At 42.9% G+C, this 25,483-nt stretch overlaps 1 protein-coding gene across 2 annotated transcripts in view; it reads right to left on the bottom strand.

Moving 5' to 3' along the window:
* Glyr1 (glyoxylate reductase 1 homolog) overlaps nucleotides 1–25,483 on the bottom strand; it is a 40,471-nt gene that overhangs the window by 14,852 nt on the left and 136 nt on the right. For both annotated transcript variants that reach the window (XM_057774539.1, XM_057774538.1), the window contains exons 2-9: nucleotides 24,486–24,522; nucleotides 23,469–23,548; nucleotides 11,564–11,702; nucleotides 10,889–11,128; nucleotides 5,396–5,482; nucleotides 3,657–3,713; nucleotides 2,990–3,040; nucleotides 2,824–2,897 (exon numbers count right to left, since the gene is read on the bottom strand). In XM_057774539.1, the coding sequence (XP_057630522.1) occupies nucleotides 2,824–2,897; nucleotides 2,990–3,040; nucleotides 3,657–3,713; nucleotides 5,396–5,482; nucleotides 10,889–11,128; nucleotides 11,564–11,702; nucleotides 23,469–23,548; nucleotides 24,486–24,522 (765 nt within the window). The remainder of the gene's footprint in view (nucleotides 1–2,823; nucleotides 2,898–2,989; nucleotides 3,041–3,656; nucleotides 3,714–5,395; nucleotides 5,483–10,888; nucleotides 11,129–11,563; nucleotides 11,703–23,468; nucleotides 23,549–24,485; nucleotides 24,523–25,483) is intronic.

Below are 25,483 nucleotides of genomic sequence, written 5' to 3'. Positions count from 1 at the left end.
AAGTAATAATGTACTTTTTTCTTTTATGACACTGGGTATCAAACCCAGGGGAGTTTCATGTTAGGCAATGCTTTACAGCCTTGGTCCAGCACTGTACCTCTTCTTCTGGATGGTCAGTAAGGGTCCCTAAATGCATATGGCCATGTCTAAATCTTTGACCACCAGATACCAAAGCATGACTTTCCACACCTCATGGCTAGTCTTCCAATCGTGGGCCCTCTTGCTTTTGATAGAGCATCTGAGCTTCTAATTCCACTCCAGTGACAAAGCACAGAGCTGTCTTCAGCTCCTGAATGGCTTCCTGATCAGCAACTCCGTGCACTAGGCTTTCAGACCACTATATAGTGTGCCCCAAATCCATAAACTACAGAGACAAGTGTTGATAGCTAAGGGACTCCACAACGCAGGAGGCTACAGTAGTAGTATGCACTGCCTCTCCCTGACACCTGTTCTTCCAGGTTCTCACCCTACATCCTCCAAAGCTTAGTTTCCAACACCTTATTCTCAATCCATCACAACTCTCAGTGACTGAAACGCAAATGGTAAATTTTGCCTACCTTTAACTTCTGCTACTTATTCTAATTTCCTGCCACTGGAGAAATTGATGGGACTACTATCTGCACAAATACATAAAGACAGCTACTACTGCTATCTTTATGTACTTGTACAGAGATCTTAATCTTGCATAAATGTCTTTTCTGGTTCTTATACTTTGTGAGTATGTTTTGTGTGGTCAAAAGATAACCTTGAGTGTCATTGTCAGACACAAACAACCTTTTTGGGAGACAAGATTCTCACAGGCCTGAAACTTGCTAAGCAGGCGAAGCTGGCTGGCCAGTGAGCTCCAGTGATCTACCTGCCTGTCTCCTTAGCACTTAGATTAGAGAGCAATGTTCCTGTGTCAGCCTCCTGAGTGCTGGACTCCAGAGTGAACCACTATACCCAGCTGGTTTTTATATACTTTCATATCTTCTTGCATGGTATAATAGTTAAATGCCTTTCTTTCAGAAATTTCACTATTTTCTTATTTTCTATTTGGGTTTTCTCTCAGTTCTCAACATTTTCTGCAAATTCCTCACAAAGGCTCTGTGCAGCCTCTCTATACTTTTGGTTTTTCTGGAATCTCACCTGCAAGCACCATTGGAAAATGACTCCTTTAATTGGAGGCTTTCCTTATTCTTTCCTTATACCTAGTACTCAACATTCTCTGTCCCAGCACACACAACATCATGTTAATCAAAGCCACCACCTTCTTCAACAAAGGGTTCTTTGACTATTAGGTTTTATGACAAGACTTTTGACATTCATAACTCTCTTATGTAGTAGTACAATTTCCCCACACAAAGCCTTTCAAGTCAGTCATTTTCTTTCCTTTTGTATCTTAGGAAACTCAACAGATATGAGCAAAGTATCTGTATTTCCAACATGACAAGTAATAGTCCAACAGTTGCTATGTCAGTGTGGGTTAACATGGATCAGTTGCTTTGGTAGCTGACTTCAAACTCAATATATAAAGAAAGAGATGTTTTGCCAGGTGGTGTTGGCATTGCATGCCTTTAATCCCAGCACTCAGGAGGCAGAAGCGGCGGGTCTTTGTGAGTTTGAGGCCAGCCTGGTCTACAGAGTAAGTTTTAGGACAGCTAGGGCCACAGAGAAATCCTGTCTTGAAAAACTGAAAAACAAAACAAAAGAGTTGTCTTGAGAGGGAGTCAAGGTCTTGGGTGAGAATATGATTCAAGTCATTAGTCCTGTGCTGGTCTTGTTTTTAAAACCAATACAATCCTTACTAAAGGATACCTACCTTCTATCCTGGCCCTCACCTTTCTGTTTTGAGACATGGTTGTGCTAAGCAGTCCACGTTGGCCTAGAACTCCTGATCCTTTTCTGTCCCAGCCTCCCAAGTGCTGGGATCGCAGGTGTGCACCACCACCTCTGGGCTCTATCTCCCCCAACCTTTGATCAGTTTCCAACAAGCTCCTATCTTCTGCACACTGCAGAGAGGGAGTTCAAGAAGAATCTATATAACCTGGGGTTTCAAGAGTTTGAACTGTTAAAAGTTATACTGAGTTTACTCTGTGAGAGAACTCTGTGGAAAGTACAAATGAGAATTCATACTTGTTATATTGCTCAAAACACACTTCCTTAGTAATGAAACCCTTTCCATCAAATGACTGCAGGCTCAACTGACTCAGCTGAAGTAGCAGTGAAGCTACAAATACAAGTCTCAGGAAGATTTGGGGCCCATCATGTAGGCAAGGTGGAAAGCAGCTAAGGGTGCATGGGAAGGACAGGGAGGTGACAGAGGGAGAAATGGGTAAGTTAATACAAAGGGCTTTATTTCAAAAACCTGCTTGCCTCTCGCAGGGCTAATCTTAGAGCTCCCATCATGCAAGGTAAATGTATATACTGAGCCAAATTTCCAAGAGTGGCTCCAGACTAGCAGCAGCAGCAAGAGCAGTTAGTCCTGCTACTTGCAAAGAAGTAAATTCTTGGGCTGCACCCTAGACAGACTCTATCAGCTGAGAAGCCCTATCCAGGATGGGGGCCTGAGGCAGTGCTTTACAAGCCATCTTTTGAGAGGCTCAGAGATCTTCTAAAGTAGTTGTTCAGACTCAATGACAATTAGGGAGCCAAGACCTGAGTCTAGTCTCAATGAAGGACCCCATGGGAGGTGGGGGTAGGAATGACAACTTCCTCTGATAAATAAAACTGTTGTTAAATTATTATCAGGCTTGGACATGCCCTTCAGGGTTCCCTTGGTGCCGCTTCCCCAGCTGAACAGAATCCGGAGTCTCCAGGAGGCCTCATCATCCAAGGTCTTACTTTTTGTCTGTGGGTGTGATGCTGCCATTCACCGCTGTGCTGTCTGCTGCCTGGATGGAGGTGGAACCAGTTTCCTAGGGATAGGAAGTACAAATGATCATCTAGCAGACTGACCACAGCGAGACTACAGGTGAGGTAAAAATTGAAAGGCAGGGAGCTTACATACCTCTTCACATATTTTCAACTTCTTTGTGATTGCCTGGTAACAGACAGCTGGCTAATAAAGAGGAAGGAAAAAGCCAGCTTATTAAGTGCAGTGCAACAGGTCTACATGGTAATTCCCCTAAATGGTTATACCTAAAGTGAGACAATAACACAGGATATTTCTTTGTTGTATAATTTTAAGAAATCCAGAGGGAAACATTTATTACCTTTCAACACTCCACATAGCTCTTTGCAGGTCTTTGTCTGACTCTGGGTATTAGGTGTCAACTTATGTATCTTCTTATGGAGCTGGTCAGTAAAAGCTGGGCTGGAAATCAAATCTGCCCACCTCCAAAGTCACTCATTGCTATAGGATCCCTGCAAAGTTTGGCCCAACCCCGTCTCACAAACTTTAGTAAAGCTTCCTGCGATGGCCACAGGGCTGGGAAGCTATCCTGACCACAGAACCACAGGATGTGGACCCAGGAAGCATGGGGAACCTCATGGAGACAGCCTTCATGTCTAGCTCCTTCCGCCTTAGACTCTGAAGGTAACAGCTGATATCTCAGCAGTACAAGTGGCTGAGTTCTAAAAACTGTTCTCAGTTTTAATTTCACTGGCATGTGCTTCCCTCATGTAGCTTGTTGCTACAGCACTCATAAACAGGTTCGCCCCAAGTGAGCACTCACCTTCTCTGTTTGGCTCAGCAGGAAATGATGGAAATGAGGATCGGCATCTTTGACTGGCTGAAATCAGAAAACAGGGAAATCAGATGAGCTGCCCTCTACCAAAGTCACTTCCTCTTGCTAAGATGAGGGACATCCTCCTGCTGCAAGGTTTCTTCAACAAAATTTCTTTCAAAGCTGTTGGGAAACTTCTATTTTTTGAGAAAGGGTTTCTCTGAGTAGCCCTGGCTGTCCTGGAACTTGCTCTGTAGACTACACTGGCCTCAAACATACAGGGATATTACCTGCTTCTGCCTCTTTATTTGGATTAAAGGCATGTGCCATCCCCAACCCTGGCAGTATTTTTTTATTTTCTGTACTAGGGATTGAATCTAGAGGACCTTGCCAAAGCTAGGCAGGTGCTCTACCTCTAAGCCCTCTTTCCACATTTTTTTTTTTTTTTTTTGTTAAGACACTCACTTTATTGCTCTGGCCTCAAACACATAGATTCACCTGTCTTTGATTCTTTGTCTCTTTCATTTTTTTTCTCTGAGACAGGGTTTCTCTGTGTTATAGCTCTGGCTGTCCTGGAAATTGTTTTGTAGACCAGGCTGAGTTCAGATTCACAGAGATCTACGTACCTCTGCCTCCTGAGTCCTAGGATTTAAGGTGGGTGCTACTACCACCTGGTTTCTTTTCATTTTTATTTTAAGCTAAAATGGATTCATGTTACTCAGGCTGGGCCTTCAGCTCACTTGGTTTCTCAGGCAGGCCATGACCCTGTGATCGTCTTGCTTCAGCCTCTGCTAGGATTGCAAGCCTGTGCCATCAGGCCTAATTCTGGCCTTTCATAAGCCAGAGTTAGCATAACTGCCATTCTAGTTAAGGAAAAATGGATTCGAGTACAAAAAAGAGAGATGCTTCTGCAGTTTAAGACCAATCACTCTAGTAACTCTGTGGAAAATACTATAAAGCCCTCCTGCATTTTAGTACTGAATATTCACCAGGCATGCAGCTGGTCTGGCTCATAAGCCACAACAGTTCCATGACTCTCTTCGTTTCAGAACTCTGGTCTCCTTGGGTCTGAGGCCAGACCCTTGTAGGGAGGGCTTGGCTTCCTGGAATCAATTCTGATTACAGTGGCCAAGACCATAGAGCTCCACAACTGTTCACAACTATGCAGGCACAGGGAAGACAGTATGACCCCACACTACAAAACATCAAGAACTGCATTAATTGGGCTTAGTAGCTACATTTCTATAATCCTAGTATCTAACATCGGTATCTGAGGTGGAAGGATATCTAGTTTGACGTAGGCAGGGACTACCTAGGGAGACCCTGTCATAAGAAAAAATAACCTCTCCCCTAACCCTCCCCCCCAAAAACTACTTCCTCATACTTCCTCTAAGGTGGTGTGTGTGTGTGGGGCACATGTACAACAAAACAGAGAAAAAAAAAAAAGAATATTAATGGAAGAGAGGATATTTACAATAAATACAAAAACAATTCTACTCCAAACAGTAAGAATGATAATGGGTCTATAATCCTATATATGATGTTAAATAGGTAAACTGCCTAGAACATTAAACCAAAAACACCGAGCAATTTTTTCCTCCCAGACCTCTGTATTGCTATTCAATAAAACAAAACCAAACAACAGAAAGGGTGGAAATGGAAAGAGGATGACATAGCAAAGCCAGAAAATCTGCTGTGTGCTTGTTCTGACATTGTGGCCCAGTGCTAACAGAAGGAAAATTCTTTACCTCGCTCGCAGTTGGCTGCCATTTAAATGCGGCCATTGGTCCCGCCATCATCCCTTTCACAGTGCTTGACTCAGGGATGGTGAGGTCCTAGAGGAGAAAAGCAGAGAAACCATCAGGATATTTCGCTTCCCTTTTGGCCACACTCAGCCCTAAACTAAGCTCCTGGCAAGTGCCATGGTCTAAGTGTAAGTTCAAGCCAATCCCCGGGGCAAGGTTCTAAGTGGGAGAAGGGCAACTGCTTCCTGCCAACACAAAGTGAGCCTTCTTCTCCAGTCCTGTAGTAACGAAAACCACACAACGCACTTATGTCACAAGAAGGAAGGTTAATTAGGAAGCTGCCAACAGGTCACAGGGAAATTCTTTTTTTTTTTTTTTTTAAAGATTTACTTATTATGTATACAACTTTCTGCCTCCATTTATACCCACACACCAGAGGAGGGCGCCAGATCTCCTTATAGATGGTTTGGAGCCACCATGTGGTTGCTGGGAATTGAACTCAGGACCTCTGGAAGAACAGACAGTGCTCTTAACCACTGAGCCATCTCTTTAGCCCCGGGAAATTCTTTATGGCAAGTAATAATCACTAAAAAAACAGTAGCTTCAGAGAGAATCTACCTTGTCTTAAACAAGAACAACTCTATGGTACTGCTGAGGAGACCTGCCCAGATCTGAAAGTGATGATGAATGCCAGAATACATTTTGGCACGGTTTCAAATGAGTAGCTCTTCATCTGCATGGCCTGGGCCCCACTCCCTTGGACTAAGCTGGTCTGGCCCCTCCTATCCCTGTGATAATAAATCATACCTTACCCACCTTGGTGGGATACCAGGGTGAATGCCCACGTGCCCACAAACATTCCACCTTCCTGGTGCCAGGTCTCCTCCTCTACTAATTTGAGTTTCCCTTGACTCAAAGGGCAGTGATCACTGCTTTGTCACTATAAAGCCACCCTTCTCCCTGTCACTCACACCAAACTGGCCAACATGGTACCATCCCTGTAAGCAGGCAGCTGAACAATGTATCTCTTGCTCCCTCTATGGTTCCATGCAGACTAGATTTCACACACCAGCTCATGGCAGACCCCCTATTTGCCTGAAGCCAGTTTCCCATGTCTCACAAGGAAGCTAAAGTTTGCTATAGCAGCCTTCTGGAAGGGCTCGATAGTCAGTTACCTTACTCCACACTCTTCTTCCCTTCCTCCCCTACCCTCCTGAGACAGAGTTTCTTTGCTTAATAGCTCTGGCTGTCCTGGAACTTGTTCTGTAGACCAGTTGGCCTCAAACTCACAGAGATAACACCTGCCTCTGCCTTTCGAATGCTGGGACTTAAGGTGTGTACCACCACTAATTTTTTCTCTTCCCTTGCCATTCTCTAGTTTAGCAGCACTCCATTCCCCCATCCCAAATACCCCTAACTCAAACCTATCTCAGAACTTCTGTATTACTGGGGATGGTCTTCCATCATGTCTACTGAGTCACAGGCTCACTTTAGGACACCGTGGAAAGGTTCCTTCATGAAAGTAGCTTTATTTGACCTCTCAGTACCTTCTCCCATTTGAAGGTGATGTTGATTACAATGACAGCAAAAGTTTCAGAAATCATCTTAGTACTAATTTACATATATGGTCTTATGTAACCCCATTACTCACAATGGAGAACTAATACTGCCTTCCTTTTACAGAAAAGCAAAGCAAGGAGATCAACTTGGTTAACTGTGAGACAGATTAAAAATTCAAACTCATGGGAATGGTGGCACACATCTTTCATTCCAGCCCCCTCAGTTTGCATAGGTCCAGGCCAGCCAAAGCTACATAGTGAGAACTATCTAAAAATATACACACAAACCCAAAACAAACAAACAACCAGAAAAAAAAATCAACTAACTAACCAAATGAACAAACAAAAACCCATACAAAACAATCCAAATTCCAGTAATTTGGACCTAGGGTTGGTGCTATTACAAGTGTGTTCTCCTTCCACTCCACATTGGGAATCAAGCTGGCATGTAGATGAACCTAAATATGCCTTAGAGAAGTGGGGGTGGGGATCTCTTCCTGAGAGGGGACGTGTCTGTACAGTTCTCAGGTTTTTCCCTAGACATGTGGTCTGCGATGAAGTTGCCCAATAAACATCTGTGTAATAGGATGTTGTAGCACTGCCCCAAAATAGTTCTGCAGTGGCAGATACAATCTTTTTGAGCTAACATGGAAGCCTCCAATCACGTTACTACGTGGCACCTGACACAAGGTTGATGAATTTTTAAATTGTATTTAACAAGGGGCTAGTGAGATGGCTCAGAGGTTAAGAGCACTGGCTACTCTTCCATAGGTCCTGAGTTCAATTCCCAGCAACCACATAGTGGCTCACAACCATCTGTAATGAGATATGGTGCCCTCTAAATAAGTCTTTTAAAAAAAGATTGTATTCAATGAAGTTGGGACAGTGGAGCTCCAGGGACACCAGAATGAGAACAAGGAGTTTACAGCTCTTGGTTCAAACATAAAGTAAAGACCACTATCCCTGATTCACTCTTCTTGGTGTTAGTGTGAAATTTCAGGACTACCACGGGACTGACTGAACTTGGGCTGAAGCTCTAGTTCTTAGCTTAGAAGCAGGAAAGTCCAGTCAAGACATGGGAGCAAACCTCCGGGCAAGATCTGAAACAGATGTCTAGACATAAATTCAGTCTTGTCTGAAGGTAAGCATTTTACACCTCTGAGATCAAGGTTGGCCTTTTCAGTTATCCTTAGGGGACAGAAGATTGTACCACAACAGAATGGCACTCACCTGGGCCTCTGCAGCTAGGAGCCTGTGCTTTACTGCTTACTGCCAGCCAAATGACAACTGCTATGCTAACACACTTGCACTCTAAGCTACAGGACAGATGAGGTCAGATGTACTGTCACTCCAGTACCAGGGCACACTCTCTGAAGCACTGAGCATAGGCCCAACCCTAAAACACCCAGAAAGGACCCAGCTAGGGGGCAAGAGCAGGTTGCTTTCCTAGACTGAAACCTGGTTAAAAGTTACTACCACCCAAGCCGGGCGGTGGTGGCGCACGCCTTTAATCCCAGCACTTGGGAGGCAGAGGCAGGTGGATCTCTGTGAGTTCGAGACCAGCCTGGTCTACAAGAGCTAGTTCCAGGACAGGCTCCAAAACCACAGAGAAACCCTGTCTCGAAAAACCAAAAAAAAAAAAAAAAAAGTTACTACCACCCAAATGAGTTACTCGGTTGTAAGGGTGAACTGCTTCTCATTATCAGCTTGAAGAAAGCCTTGAGATAGAAGAAAGCTTGCATAGGATCCTGGGAGGGCTAGACTGAAGTAACTTTCCACCTCAGTTCTCTGCACACCTGGCTCCTACCTGGAAATAGCTCACTCAGGATTTGGATCTTATACCCATCACTCTTCAGGTACCGTCTTCAGAATCACCCATGAACTCACTCAATTCTCACAAACCTATGAGGCTCCATCAGACTAGGAAACTGAAGGAAAGGAACTTGGCCACAGTCAATCAGTTTCAGGAAGCCACAGGTTATATATAATCCAAACCCAGGGCCCATGTTCTAACCTCTCCATTGTACTTCCCTTTATCTAGTAGGAAGCTGTTTCTGTCCAGGGTAATTCAGGAATCTATGAGGAGCTTGCCTGAAGACAGTGTAATTTGGAAGACAGTATAAAATGTGACAACTCCAATTTCTTCTTGACTGAAAACTACATTATGTCTTTTGGGAGCTCCTATCAGGTCACATTCCTTGCAAAGTCCCCTATTCACTGAGGCTTACAGTTCTCTGAAGCTCCCTACCTCCTGATCATGGTCATAGGGGAACTCTTGCTCTCTTAGCCTCAGGACAGTGTGAAGGACCTTCTCCAATCAGTGGCCCAGAGAGGCAGACCAGGCTGGGTGTTTTTAAAATGTGAATCAGATTCAAACATTTAAATTTAGGGTGTTTTGTATACGATTCTGCATTTCTGGCCCCTCTCATGAAGATCAGACAACCTGGCAGCAGTTGGCCAGGCACCCTGTGAATGGGTATAACTGGGCCAGCTCCAAAAGAGCTCTCCTGTTCTTTTTGCAAACTCAAGGCAGCTTTAGTTGCTCTGTGTGGTTTCACTGGTGTCTGATTGAACCTGCCAGTCTTGCTCTGGTGTGTAGTGTTTCATCAAGGTTTTATAACCCAGTACTCGCCAGCCATCTGGCTTCTGCTCCTTTTATCCTGGCTGCATTATCAGTGTTCACCTCACAATTCACAGGTCACTCACTTCCTGAAATTCAAGACTTGTTAGACACAGGTGAGAGATGCGCCGTTTCTTCCTGGTTTCATCTGGCCACACGTCCAACTTTACTAGCCCTGCAGTACAGTCTGTCTTCTTGAGCACCCCTCTTCATATTCCTAAGACAAGCTCATCTAGTCTCATGGATAAGGCTATTCTTCATCCAAGATGGCTTCCCAAGTCTACAGCTCTAATACTGTTTGGGTCATGCTTCAAATGCATCACACTAAAAGAAAGAACCAAAGGCTAGCATGTAGCTTAGTGGTGGAGTGTTTGCTGGCCATGCGTGAAGCTCCAGGTTCTACCTTTAGTTTCATAAACAATGACAACAGCAAACCCCAAATCCCTCCAAAAGCAAAAAAGAACCAGCTCTCTCTTCTTCAGCTCTATTTCTTTCTTTTTTTTTTTTTTTTGGTTTTTCGAGACAGGGTTTCTCTGTAGCTTTGGAGCCTGTCCTGGAACTAGCTCTTGTAGACCAGGCTGGTCTCGAACTCACAGAGATCTGCCTGCCTCTGCCTCCCAAGTGCTGGGATTAAAGGTGTGCGCCACCACCGCCCAGCCAGCTCTATTTCTTGACTCCTGATTATGTAAGAAAGCAAGGGCACTATCTTCTAGGGGTGAAGTTTGGCGCTACCTTCTTTTTCCTTTTCATCTACACCCCTCCACATAACCAGCTGCCAAATCACAGAAAGGCTTCCTCTGACATGCCTCTGCCCCATTCCTTTCAGGAAATGCTATCCCTTCTCATGGGTGATTATGGCTTTTTATTTGGCTTCAAGCTGTCTTTTCTGTCCTCACAGTTAACAAGGCCCAGTTTGGCACACAATGCCACCCAAACAACTAGGTTAAATAGCTTTCTGGACGCTTCCATTATCATGAATTTACTGTATGGTCCTCTGTGATCCAGTGTCAACTTATCTGTCCCTCTACCTGCCAGGACACTCATGCCAGATTCATGCCTCACATGGGATACATGCTCACCTCTACAGAGCTTTCCCTCCCTTCTTGCTAGCCTTACCCCTGGCCAGGCCAGTGTACCTAAGCAACTCAAGAGACTGCTCTCCTTCCTCCACCTCCTGCTCCTTCTATGTCTGTGCACTTTGTTTTCACATCATTTATAAAACATGGCAGGAACTCCACACCCACTAGATGAGCATGGCTCTACTTTACACACACACAAAAAAGCACTAGTTTGGGAAGCTACAGTGATAAGACAAACCTTCTCATCCTTTGGGGGCCGACCCCGCTTCCGGGGACTTTGCTCTTGGGCTCTTTTAAGGCATTTGGAGCCTCTCTCTGAAGAACCTGAAGTCACCCTCTTCTTTCCTTCTCCCAAGTTCTTCTTCACCTTCCCTTCAGACAGGCTAAGCTTGCGTTTCTCATCACCTGAGTTTGGCCTACTTCTCTCTTCACTGGAATTACGCCGATTCTTGTCATCAGCAGAAGGGTGGGATGATGTCTGAAAGTTCAACAACAATAATGATGACCACTACAACAGTCACTACCAACACTGGCTATGTAGTGCTCCAGGTACTTCTGTGAATTGTCCTCATAGCCACCCTGACAAACAGGATTCTTGCTCACCCATTTGACTGGAAAAACAGTTTAAAAAAAAGAAAATCACGTCACTTGTACAGCCCTAACACTAGCAGGTGGTTATGTTCCTAAGCTCTCTAAGGTACTCCAGAGTTGAGCTACTCCTTCTAAAAGCAACATGCTTCAGAAAAAAGTGAGCCTAAGAAAAGTGAGCCATGGGCATAGAGTTCTGGGACCACAGCTGTTCCCTTGCTGGGCATCTCATGGGAATGGAGAGCGTCTGTGACACATTTCATCTGCTGGTAAACACGCTGAACCACGGGCTGCTGTTGCGGGGAATTGCTAAAGTCTCTCTCACCTGGTCTTTCCCCTTGGCTCTCCTGAGGAACTCTTCAACAGCATCCACAGCTTGCTGGAACCGTTTACCCTTGTTGATCTTTATCATTTCCTCTTTATGAGCATGATAAGGCTTTAGCTGTTCTACTTTGATCCAGGCACTAGTAGAAAATAAACACAGAAAGAGTTTTATCCATACTGCATATGCCAACACAGTCCTGAGATCTCACCAGGGTAAGATTTGAACATCCATTTGTGTTGGTTGGAAATTGGAAAAGAATAAACCTCACCACCATTCATCTCAAACTCTTAAGCCTAAAGCACATTTCCTTCAAACAAACAGAAACACAATAGGTCAGAACTTTCCTTAAGTGAAATCATGGTCATACATTTTATTTTCACTCTCATTTGCTAGCCTTCCATACCCAACCACACACACCTGCAACTGCAGGAGAAGCCTGTAGATAGTCTGCTGTTTACAGTGCGCAGCATGACGGCTATGGATACTTGCAAGCATTATAAACCATGGCAACACTTTCACACAAAGAAACAACTGCTGCTGATCAACTATTTTTGTTTGCTCTTTTTTTGAGACATGCTCTCAATACATAGCTCTCTGTTCTGGAACTTACCATGTAGACCTGGCACTCCTTCTACCTCTGCCTCTTGAATGCTAAAATTCCAGGTATGAACCACCACATGTGACTTAGTCAACTATTTGAACCAGATTTACAAAATCTGTCCATCAACCTAGAGCCTAGAATCAGGAAATTTAACCAGGATTATATATCTACATATCTCCATCCATCCATCCATCCATCCATCCATCCATCCATCCATCCATCCATCCATCCATATAAAAAGCAAGTGTGTAGGAGGTTCTTCTGTTTGTGTGTTACTTTCATTGGTTGAATAAAGAAGTTGCCTTGGTCTTTTGATAGGGCAGCCTTTAGGTGGGTGGAGTAGACAGAACAGAATTCTGGGAGGAAGAAGGCAGGGAGAGCCACCCGCCATGAAGCTGCCAGGTCAAACATGCCGAATCTTTCCCGGTAAGCCATGGCCTCGTGGTTCTACACAGATTATTAGAAATGGGTTGAATCAAGATGTAAGAATTAGCCAAGAAGAGGCTAGATATAACGGGCCAGGCTGTAATCTAATTAATACAATTTCTGTGTGGTTATTTTGGGGGTTAAGCTAGCCGGGCAGCAGGACACAGCCCACTGCCCCTCCATACTACAAGCAAGGACTCAGTTTGGAGAGATGGCTCAGTGGTTAAGAGCACTGGATGTTCTTCTAGAGGACCCTGATTCAATTCCCAGCAACCAGGGGATCTGGACTCTATAGGCACTACACATACATATACATGCTGCACAGACATATAAGCAGGTAAAACACCCACCTACTTTAAGAAAAAAAAAAAGACAAGAATGCATGAACTTTGATTCTTTTGCCTCTACCTTCCAAATGCTGGGAATTGAACTACTTATCAACTGAGAACTCTACCCCAAATGCAACATATAAAGTTTCCTGTTCTTCAGATATTTGTAGCCAGTGGGCCTAAATTTATTCCTTAATGATGGTATCCATTGCTACTAAACCACACACACATATGGTCTGGGATGAGGGGAGCAGCCACAAATGGAAGCTTTAAATGACATTCTTCTTGAAAGGCAAAATGAACTCCTATAATTGTTAATTTCAACTGTCATCATGTAAAAAACATTAAAGTAAAAATCAAAAACAAAAACAGCTGTTAGTTCTGGAGTATCTGGCCTGTCACGGAACATAAACAAGTCTTCTGCAGTAGGCTTTCTGCGGCTCCTCCAAATGCTGTTCTGATTCTAAGCACAAATGAGAACACATTACAGGTATCAGTTGTACCTGACAAGTTATCAGTTAATTTACATGTTTCCCCCTGTAATACTCATAGGATCTCACAGAATAACCTTCAGAAAAAGTGGGCCAGGCTAAGAATACAGAAACTGGGTTACAACAATAGCTGAAGTTTCATTCTTTAGAGAAAGCCAGAGAATATTAACCCATTATGGCCCAAGTGTTTTTTATCCACCTCCATCTTCCTGCACTGGGTGTTGTGTGAGCAGTTGTGAGGATGGGTCAAGAACAAACATGGTAGTCCTTAGACCTTGGCCCACAAGTTTTAGACAGCACACTAGGGCAGGCATGGTATCTATGGCTAAGGCAAAACCCACAAAGGGACAGATACTGGTCTCTGGCACACAGGGTCAACAACAGCAGTGGAGTGAGATATTTTTTAGTGGTTAGTTCAGCTACAGTTTGGAACCTTACAAGAGAGGCATGAATCCAATCCACAGGGAGGAAACATGGATTAAGGTACGAACCTCTTAATGCTGGCTAGTATGTCCCTAGGGTTCCCAAACCCGACCTCTCACTGTATTTATAGAATTCTAAGGACAGAGGTAAAGCCGTAGTACTAACTGGTGGCTCAGTTCTGAGACTACACCAGTATCAGGGATAAAGCCTAAAGAGTCAAGGTTCTCAAGACCCACACTGTCCATCCTTCCCAGAGCTGTAAAACTAGGTTAGATGCGCCACAAGCAATAACCCCATTCACTCCTTTTTGTCACTGCCATGCCTGTTCCTCCTACCAACCTGATTCAGAGAAAAACAGCACAGGTGAAGATTTCTCTGGAAGAAATGCCAATAAATTAGCCCCTAGTTTTTTGAGTCAAAATGTTTTAGACAGATTTCTGATTTCTGTAAGAAAAAAGAATACATACAAAATCCCACTCACCTTCCTGACAGGACTTTGAGAAACTGTGGTGACGCACGCCTTTAATCCCAGCACTTGGGAGGCATAGGCAGGTGAATTTCTGTGAGTTCGAGACCAGCCTGGTCTACAAGAGCTAGTTCCAGGACAGGCTCCAGAGAAACCCTGTCTTGAAAAAACAAACAAAAAAAAAAAAACAAAAAAAAAAAAAGAAAGAAAGAAAGAAAGAAAAAAGAAAATATCCCCAATACAATGATCTTTGAAATATTCAAATGTATTTTGATGTTACAATACAAATATGACTTTGAGAGGAGAAAAGGGACAATGTTAATCTATTCAGGAAATTGATCAAGTGACAGAGAGGTATCCTGCCCCATCAAAGTACAGTCAATAACATGCCAGCTCACCAGAGTCTAGAAGAATCACCTCTAGAAAGCAAACCACACTCAAATCACTTCAGCCATCCAAACAAAATGTGTTTTATACTGGTTATGGTGCCTTTTAGCTGGAATCTCAGTAAGACTTCTAATCCTGGAGAAACAGCAAAGCAGCCTAGGCTGGCATGAAACTGGTGCCAGTAAATGATAGCTCCATGATAGCATCTTTCAGTCATTTTTAGGGGTTAGAAAAACTGCCTGCCAAGTGGGTAGGAAGGTGCTAAATAAAATGCTCAGCTGGATAACTATTTTACCTTGTTTTAGTTCATGTGTATGGATGTTTTGCCCACATGTATGTTGACATACCGTGTGCCTAGTGCTACTCATGGAGGCCAGAAGGTGGTGTCCCTAGAACTGGAGTTATAGAAGTTTGTGAGCTGGTGTGTGAATGCTGGGAATCAAACCAGGTCCTCTGGAAGAGCAGCCAGCACACTCGACCACTGAACCATCTCTCCAGTCCCTTGGCTGGGTAACTCTTCAGCATTAAAAAATAAAAATTTGCAATAAATAAAATACATAAATAAGTGGGAGGGCAGGGTCTAGCTTGGTATTCACTAGACCATTGGTTTTCACTGTTGTCTAGGCTAGCTTTAAATTCATAGAGATCTGCCTGTCTTAGCTTCTCAAATGCTTCAATTAAAGGTGTGTACATCACCAGCCCAGCCTCAAATTAATTTAAATTTACCCATTTATTGATCTTTTTTTCTTTTTTGGTTTTTCGAGACAGGGTCTCTCTGTAGCTTTGGAGCCTGTCCTGGAACTAGCTCTTGTAGACCAGACTGATCTCAAACTCACAGAGATCCGCCCACTTCTACCTCCCGAGTGCTGGGATTAAAGGTATGTGCCACCACTGCCCGGCAATTTATTGATTTTTTTTTTTTTTTTTTGAGACCATGTCTGTATGTAGCCCTGGCTTTTCTGAAACTCAAAGATCCGCCTGCCTCTGTATCCCAAGTGCTGGGACTAAAGGCGTTCATCACCACACTAACTTTAATTTTTGGAGGAAAGGTTCTCAGGTAGCCCAGGTTGGCCTCAAACTCCATATGTAACTAAGGATGAATTTATCCTTAAATCTTTGATCCTTTTATTTTGACTTCTCAGGTGCTAGAGTTATGATTATAGGGGTGTATCACCATGTCTGATTAATGAGTGATCAGGATCAAATCCAGAGCATTATTCATGTTAAGCAGACACACTACTGAGTTCCAGTCCTAGCTCTTGTGATGGCATTTTAAATAAAGACTGTTCTCTTTGTTGAGGGTGGATGATAGGGGTGGTGGTGCTAATATGAAGCTAGGGCTTACACATGCTAGTCATGTGGTCTACCAATAAGCTAGACACTCAGCCTTACACAGCTGTTTTGTTTCTTTACTTGTGATTTGTCTCACAACCTTTTCCTAGGACTTAGAAGAAGTTGTACCTATTGAGACCACTTTGCCATATATCAGGAAGTTAAAAAAATAACAAAACTCATCCAGTTTGTGCCTAAAGTATGAAGTCTTACTTTGATATACAAGGGAGTTAATTATACATTGTTTCTGGTAGTAAATGCTGGAAAATAAGAACTGGAAACCTATGAGGTTACCCAATCAGGTATTTCTTAAATGTAAAAAGAAGAAAGAGCGCCGGGAGATGGTGGCGCATGCCTTTAATCCCAGCACTTGGGAGGCAGAGACAGGCGGATCTCTGTGAGTTCAAGACCAGCCTGGTCTACAGTGTTAGTTCCAGGACAGGCTCCAAAGCCACAGAGAAACCCTGTCTTGAAAAACCAAAAAAAAGAGCACTATCTGTATTGTAATATGCTACTAGCTACATAAGAAGAATAAACAAATCTTGATTCTGTATCTCTGGGATGGTACAATCCAAAAAAACTAGTCAACCTGAGCTGAGTATGTTACTCCCAGCACTTGAGTTGGTTGCAGGCAGTTCTCTTGTGATGTCCAGGGCAGCCAGGGCTGACCTGGCTCAAAAACAAAACCAAACCAAAAGCAACAAAAACTAAAACCTACAAAAACAACAAAAAATAAACTAGTCCCTTGGGATGTGGTGGTGCACTTGGGAGGCAGAGACAGGCAGCTCTCTGAGTTTGAGGACAGCCTGGTCTACAGAGTGAGTTCCATAAGAAACTTTGTTCTAGAAAACCATAAAAGGAAAAAAATCCAAGTAACAACAACAAAAAAACCCCTAACCAACCAACCAACCAAACAAACAACCAAAGGGGTGGGGGGGGAAAGAGAAACTAGTCTACCTGAATGGCTGAAGGAAAAAAAACCAACAACAATGGAATCATTTCATTATTTTCAGATTCATTTTAAAAACCATTAACATTATCAAGAATCCAAATTTCAATTAAAGACCTTTATGTAGATCATTCCAGCCTCTCAGTAGGTTCTACCATAGACTCCTGGCTTAGAGGCCTGCTGTAGTGGGAAACTCAACCTGGCTGCTGCTTTGAATTCATCTGACATGGCTGACAGCATGTTCCTTGGTGTCTTGTCATACTTTCTACAAACTCTTCAAGACAGACCTGCCACTAAGTTATTCTCAAGATAATTCCACTTAAATAAAAATGCCCACACTTTGGAGCTGCTTTCTCCTTAAGTGAAAAACCATATGACAACCTCACATGTGTCTTAGTCACTGCTCAGATACGAGAACCTTACAAGAATCTGGGCTGGAGCTTTGAAATGGAGGCACATAAAAACAGGAGTGGATGGGGACAACATATAAAAAGACACAGGAGCAGAAAGCCCACATCAGGTCGGTCTCCTTCTCTATCTGGATGTGTGAGTAGTCCTTAGAGGCCGAAGTTGACATGTGTCATCTCCAATTTTAAGCTAGTTAGAAATGAAGGCACCAGGAAACAAACACACACATAGGCAAACAAAGGCAATATAGAAATGTCTGAGTTCACTTCAAGCAAAGTTTACCTTAGAGACACCAACAAAGTCAAGCATGGCTGTGCACTCCTGTGATTCTAGCACTTTGGAAGTGGAGGAAAGAGGATCAGGACTTCAAAACCACAACAAGAACAACAAAACAAAGTATCACCATCACTGCCACCACCAACAAAAGAAAACACCAAGACTTGTAATTAAGATGAATTTAGAAAACTTTGTTTCTAGAACTTGATGTACTTAGTTTTTATTGTCAACTTGACACAACCAAGCATGGATCAGGTCCTTCTCCTGAGAAGAGGGAGCCTTAAGTGAGGGAGAACTCAGATCAGATTGGACTGTAGTTCATGGGGAAATATCTTGATGGTTGACAGGAGGTCCCAGCCCCTGTGGGCAGTGTCACAACTAGGAAGTTGGTCTTGGACTGTATATGATAACTGGCTGAATAAGTCAGTAAGCAACATTCTTCTATGGTTCCTGCCTGACTTCCCTCAAGGACTGTGACCCGGAGGCATAATATTGAAAGAATCCTTCCCTTCAAATAGTTTTTGGTTGTGGTGTTTAATCACAGCAACAGAAACTAACAAGGACGCTGGTAACGTCCTCAAGTGCCTTTCTACTTGTGCTGCCTCCATTAAGCAATAGTCACCACTCCTCTATGGGCCTGTTTCTATAATTCTACTACATGACACCTGTTCACTCATGACACTGTCATCAGTCATGGTGGGAGTCACTGTTTGGACTGTTCCTGTTACTGGGGAGAAGAATCTAGTCCATTCTGTTCAGGACAGCTCCACGCAGCCCTGGCACGGGACAGGTTGAACACTGGACCTCACTACTCACTCAGCTCCACTCTCCAACTATGAATGGTATCAGATAGAAAGTGCATAGCTCAATGGCAGGTGAAAAGAAAAAGGTATGCTCACACATTTCCACCCAGTATGTTCTTCATCAACAACCATTTAGTTCTTTACACCTTATTATCAATGAGGCCTGGCTCACCTTTGATGTGGCTTGATTTAAAAAGCTCCTGAGCCTGGGATTCTGGACATCTTACCATTTAAATTTGCAATCCCTGGTCCTCATACGAGAAGAGTAAGAACACCATCCCTATCTACTTCCTGAAAGCAGAAGGAGAACTGGCCATAAAGATTGCCATGGAAACTGAGGTCTCTAGTCACAAGCTGCCCAGTTGGCCTATAGTATTCTCTTAAAGAAGGAAATTCCTTAGGGCCTTTCCTTGATTTATCATCATTATTTATTTTAATTTGCTGTGTATCTGTGTTTTACATGTATGTATGTCTGCACCATGTGCGTGCCTAGTGCTCATGGAGACCAGAAGAGGGCATGGGATCATATGGAACTGGAGTTATACACTGTTGTGAGCCCCATGTGGGTTCTAGGAATTGAATCTTGGTCCTCTGGAAGAGAAGACATTGCTATTAACCACTGAGCTATCACTTCATTACCTGCAGTAGTATTCATGAACTGGTGGCTCTGAGTACCTGCAAACTAAATGAACACTTTCTCATTTCACTATCTCCAGCTAGAGAGCAAACCAAAAATTTCAATAGTGTGAGTGTGTATGTGGGTATGTACTAGACCACGATGTACAGAGGTTAGAGAACAACTTCAGAGAGTCAGTTCTTTCCTTCTACAAGAAGGTTCTGAGGACTGAGCTCAGATTATGTGGACTGGCAGTCAAGTACCTTTATCTGCATCTTTGCCAGCTTGCACTAATCAAAATACATACACTGATTAAATACGTAATTTCTTTTTATTTTTTACGTTCAATGGTGTTTTGCCTGCATGTACGTCTGTGTGAGGGTGTCAGAAGCCCAGGAACTAGAGTTACAGTGAGGTGTGAGCTGTCATGTGGGTGCTGGAAACTGAACCCAGGTCCTCTGGAAGAGCAGCCAGTGCTCATAACCACTGAGTCATCTCTCCAAGCCTTGATCAAAAAAAATTTTTTTAAAGATTTATTTTTATTTATTTGTATTTGTATGCACAAGTGTGTGCATATGCACATGTGCATGCATGTCATATGTGTGCAGGTACCACTGAAAAGCATAAGGTGCCAGATCCTTTGGAACTAGAGTTATAGGTAATTATGAATTAGGTACTATGGGTGCAGGGAACCAACTAGGGTCTTCCAGGAGAGCAGTTAAGTGCTCTAAATCATGGAACCACCTTTCTAATGTCAGGTCAAAATTTTAAACTCTGAGAGCCTCATCTCTTCTTTGATGAGCCATAACCAAGAACAGACTTGTCCAAGGTAGATTCTCATACACTGATTCTTGATATTTAACTGTGGTTATATGGTATAGTTAATAGAGCTATGCTGAAGTTATTTTTCCCTCATTTATTTTAAAGTAAAAGGGAAAAGGTGCATCTTGGAGAGCTGACTCTATCTCATTAAGTCCTGTCCTCAACAGAGAGGCCTGATGAGGTAGGTTGGGCCTTCTTTTCCTAAGAAAAGAATGTAATTTGTTAGATGTTTTGGTAAGAAAGGAAAGGAAAAGCCAGATGTCTAAAACTTTAGGATCATAAATTTTATATATACACACACACTGAAAATTTTTGCTTTTTATTTATGTGCATGTGTGTGTGCCATGAAAGTTAACGTGTACTATGTGAATATTAGTGTCCTTGGAAGTCAGAGACACCTGGTGTGGGTGCTGGGAACCAAATCCAGTCCTCCGCAAAAGCAAGCAGTAAATACTCTTAACTGCTGAGCCATCTTTCCAGGACCATCATTAAGACATTAATAATTTTACTCAATTCTGCAATAAAGGTCCTTGCTAAAATAAAAGTTAATTACATGCATTTTCCACTAATTCATGTGTCAATTTTGAAACCAAGTACATCTGACTGAATCCTATGTTTTTCAGGAATATAACAGCATGGGTTGGGCTCCATTCACTGGGCCAGGGTTCAGTCACCGATGAAGTCTTCAAAATAGGATGAGCCAGGGTCACACTTACCCTCAACCCTAATGTCAGTCTTAAAGCTTCCACCATAGTCACAGACATATTTGCCCTTTAGAAACTTGTTTTTATCTCTAAAATATTCAGTTATCATTTGTCTATAATACCTTCAAAGTGACTACTTCACGAACTAGGGATCATTGTGCTGTTCCTGAACAATCATGCATTCTATTTGAGGTGTCCCTTGCAGAACTCTTGAAGGCCACTAGCTAGTTCCTAACTCCTGACCATGTTTTTTTTTTTTTTTCCCCCAGGATTTGCTTTCCCATAGTAAAGAGCACTACTCTCCTGTCTGACACTTCCCTTCTCTGGATCTTGACTAGCTCTATCTGGTCTTCTGGGAAACAACTAAACTGCACATAGGTTTTCTGGAGAGCCACAGTGCTAAGGTGCAAAAATGTATTGTTTCATGTTAGAAGTGATGCTGCTTTTCCTCACAAAGCATTCCATATGAGGATGATGGCTCAGAAAGGTGAAATAGTTTGCTTAGATCAGAGAGCAGGTAGAACCAGTTATCTGATACACGTTAGGCAGACAACACATTCCAACTTATTTTTTCAAGTACTCTGCTGCTACCAAATAATCTGGAGCTCTCACTCCAGAGATAATACACTGACCTAATAAACCAGCCTTAACACTGAGCACTGAGGAGGCTGTCCTTAACTAATTCATGTGTCAATTTTGAAACCAAGTACATCTGACTGAATCCTATGTTTTTCAGGAATATAACAGCATGGGTTGGGCTCCATTAACAAGAGTGCTGCAAACCCATTTCACTTGTTCAGTGTCCACAAAACAAATAATCAAGTACTTGAGTCCTACACTGGGTTTCATCTTTTAGGACATTAAACCCAGAGCCTCATGAATGTTAAACACACTACTAGGTTCACCCTGAGCCCTTCTAAAAAAATATTTTAACGTGGAAATCCATCAAAGAAACTAAGAGGCTTAAAGTCATTTATAGTTACTTGTTGCCTTGTATCCAATTGTTACGTACCTACTCGAGAGAGCTTATTGTTTAGAAATTACATTATCACTACCGGCACTGGGTTATTATGTATGCACTCAACATGTGCCCTTATCACTGACTACTCAAGTTCATGCAATTCCAATTTCCTGTGTCTTACTTAGTTCTAGTATCTTGTGTAGATAGAGAAACCTTCTAGGATTTTAGCTTTAGAAAAATTTACCAAATAATGGCTTTCAGACCTCAAATAATCTGAATGAGTTCCCATATTTCTTTCAGACATGCCTAATTTTTCATCTAGTCATCTTAAAGTGTGGCTAATAACATTGCCTGTGATTCCCCAGCACCAGTTATGTCAGGCAAGAAGCCTCGTCGTTCCCATAGTTCAATAGGATCCACATTGCCATTTTCATTCCTGATTATCCAAACTCTATTCGTGCTTTCCAACTGGATTCCCATCTTGTTACCCATCATCTTTCCTAGACCTTGCTGTTCCCAACTGACCTCGCCCTCTTCCATCACAGTTTTTAGTTACTTTGGTTACTCTGCACACTATCCCAGCTCAACTACTAAATCTCCTTCTCTTACCAAGCTCTCAAAAGGTGAGGACTAAACATTCACCATCCTAGGAATTCCTTCAGTGTCTAGCACTACTGAATGTAGACTCATATGCAACATCACCAATACCTGTTTTTCTATCAGGATAATCTTCTTTAAGTAGTCTATGGCAATAACACTTTCCTTCCTTCCTGAGGCAGATGAGGTAGTGGTGGTGATGGAGATTGAACCCAAGGTTTTGCACATGATAGGCAAGTGCGTTACTACTGAGCTATAGTTCAGTCTAAATTCAAGGCACTGAAGAACATTCCCTCTTCCACAGGCTCACTCTTAGAACTCAGAGTAACCTTCCTTGAAACACTGCTACCACAAAGCTGGTAAGTTGGCTTATGAAAAAAATAGGGGGCAGGGTATATCTGTATTGTGAAAGTCAACATACTATGTAAACTGAAACCTGGTAGAGCACTCTGACACAAACTCCTGAATGTGTGAAGCAATCTATAAGAAACTTTCATATACAGCATTATATGTTGCTTTTACGGAATTAATATTTTGGCCATCAGTATCAGATTTAGCAGAAAAATCACATTTTTTAAACTTAAAATAACATTTTTCTTTTAACAATTATAAATAAAGAAAAACAACTGCTTAAAGAAATCAGGTTACCTAGCCAGAATCAGGAAATTCTCTTGTACTGAAGAGAAAGTTAAACAAATCACTGCAAATTCAAGTTAATACACATTCTTTCCTCTGTGTCATTTCTTAAACTGATGTAATGTCAAAGACCCTCAAAGTAATGGTTTTAGATTCTTTCAGTTCAGCACATAGTAAGTTACTTTGTCTTAACAATGAGAACAGGATTAAATAAGTACTTTTATCAAATAACATCTTAGCTTCCAGTGTACTCAAAAACAGACCAGACTACAGAAAATCAGCTGGGCATGTAGTTCAGTGGTCAATGGCTTGTCTAGCATGGACAAAGCTCCAGGCTCCATCCACAAGGCAACAAAATTTTTAAAAAATTGATGAGAGAAGCAAATAGGAACTGGTGATTAAGCGAAGATATAAGAAACTACTTTAATATGTCTATAATATGTAGAAAGTTATGAACTCTGGTTCTTACCTGAGGGACATTACTATTGGCCCCAGAACAATTTTTTTGCCAAATAAGAAAGAATACCACTCATTATCTGGGCATGCATTCAGAAAGAGGTACCATTTTTTCACACACTGTAGTAAGCCTGAACTAAGGAGCCTTAGAATATTCCCAAAGCAGGTCAGACTCGGGGGAACACCCAAAGGCACCATGAACTCTCAGGGCATACTACTCACTGATCTTCTGTTCCAAAAAACTTCACAAAGAAGCATTTCTTTCCACGTGGTTTCTTCAAGTCCTTGGGTGGATTAACAATCTGAAGGATAAAAGGGAAAAAAGGTATGAGAACCCAGCAGTCTACTAGAAAAGTGATCTGAAAAACAAAATAAAACAAAAAACCACAAAGATTTTTAAAAAGAACTATGTTCCAAAAGAAACCAAGGCTTTTATTTGTCCTGTATCTGGCAGTCTTCTATGGTGATATGAAGAAATGTGCAAATGTCCCCAAAGAGTCCCCATGGCTAACACATAGTGTACTGTTTAGTACATAGTTTTTATGCAATGGCTCCTGGTATATAAACAGTTAAAACTAACAGCAATATCACCTCTACCCCCAGGTAATATGCGATCAATGAAGAAACAGAAAACATTCTTCAAAATACTTTTGGTGCAAGAAGAGTTAAGACAGGAAATGGTGAAAATAAAGGACCTACTGTGGCACAGGAAACACCATATTGGAAAGAGTCTACAGACATTTCCTGGATTCCTGGCAAGACTGAAAACTCAGAACATTTGGAAAGCTATGATGGAGCACCTCTCGAAAAATCTGGAATGTCAGCTTCTGCAGATATGCACTGGAGCAGCACATATGGTAGCAGGGAAAGAAGATTTAAACTTAGTTGGGACAAAAATACTTTGGCTTTTCACTAACCTACATTTAGACTTTCCTCTTCCTGCAGAATCTGTTTCTTCTTAGATTTAAACATAATGCTACATTCTGATTACAACTGATTTCCAAGATAAAAAAACAACAACGAATTTCACACCCATCTCTGACTGAATACAGACATGATAACTACATAAAACACTCTGGTTTATGACATACCTTTCAAACCGACTGATAACTAGAGGTGAAATACCAAGTGTTATCTGAATGAGCCCATTTGAAGCCTGTGTTAGAGACTGAAGAAACTCAGATTTCTCCCACACCCTTAACTTCAGAGGGCTTCTTTTAATAGTAGCAACACACTCACCTTTCCCGGCCAGGGAGGATACCGGCCCAGTTTCCCCCTAGAGAAAATAATACAGAGTCAGAACTTGCCCTGGAAAAGCCAGTCCAGCTCCTTCAGCCCACTCAACACGCAATTTATGCTCTTGTAACTCTAGGCTGGCACTTTCAAGGGCCAGAACAAAAGCAGGCAAACTGGAGTCCTTAAAGGGCCTTGCCCAGCTGGGCTCAGGACCCTCACACATGAATACAGAACTGTGTGTGCGTGTGCCTGCGGTCCGTGCAGTTTTCCACTGAGAAAGAATAAAGAATAACAAAACCATTAAGAGTCACTGGTCTGGGCCCTCCCAGTGACAGGGTTGGAAACAGTTCTTTCTTAAAGAGACTTTCCCTAAGTCTGGTTTAATTCACCACAAGATCAGCCTGCCTTTGACAAATGATCATGGAAACCTTCCTCTAGGTCGGGAAACTACGCAGCTCCAAGGAGACAATGGTCAGTCTTGATTCTGGCTGTTGCGCGGGGACACAAGGAACAAAACGAGAGGCACTGGTCACCGCCAAGCCATTATTTGCAAAGGAGAAGTCCCCCCCCTTCCCTCGGCCGGGCAGTCGCATTTCGCCACCTGGAACCGAGCCTCCAGCCCATGTCTGTCCCATCGGAACGCGGGTTTGGATGGCTCTGTCCCCCGCGAGGCAGCCTCTCCTGTCTTGAGAGGAGCACCGGAGAGACCCCGGGACTAGGGAACCTGCGCGACAACCGAACTCTCTGCAGTGGCAGCCAGCGTCCGGGTTCCAGAGCCGTAGCCCTCCCCTGGGATGGCCTCGGGGTTGAGAGACCGGACCGCCGCTGCCACCCTCGGCCTCGGTCCCCCGGGGACCGGACAGCCCCTTCCGCCCAAGCGTCGTTTGCAGCACGGCGGCACCTCGTCTTCCCCACTCTCCGCTGCCAGGAGCGCATAATAAAGCAATTCCTGGGCCAGGTGCCAACCCTGTAACCAGGGAAAATAGCTTCGCGCCGTCTTT

The sequence above is a fragment of the Chionomys nivalis genome, chromosome 7 (assembly GCF_950005125.1).
Source record: "Chionomys nivalis chromosome 7, mChiNiv1.1, whole genome shotgun sequence".
Classification (NCBI taxonomy): domain Eukaryota; kingdom Metazoa; phylum Chordata; class Mammalia; order Rodentia; family Cricetidae; genus Chionomys; species Chionomys nivalis.
Note: the sequence above shows the minus strand (reverse complement) of the source record. Positions and strands in the feature narration are given on the sequence as shown.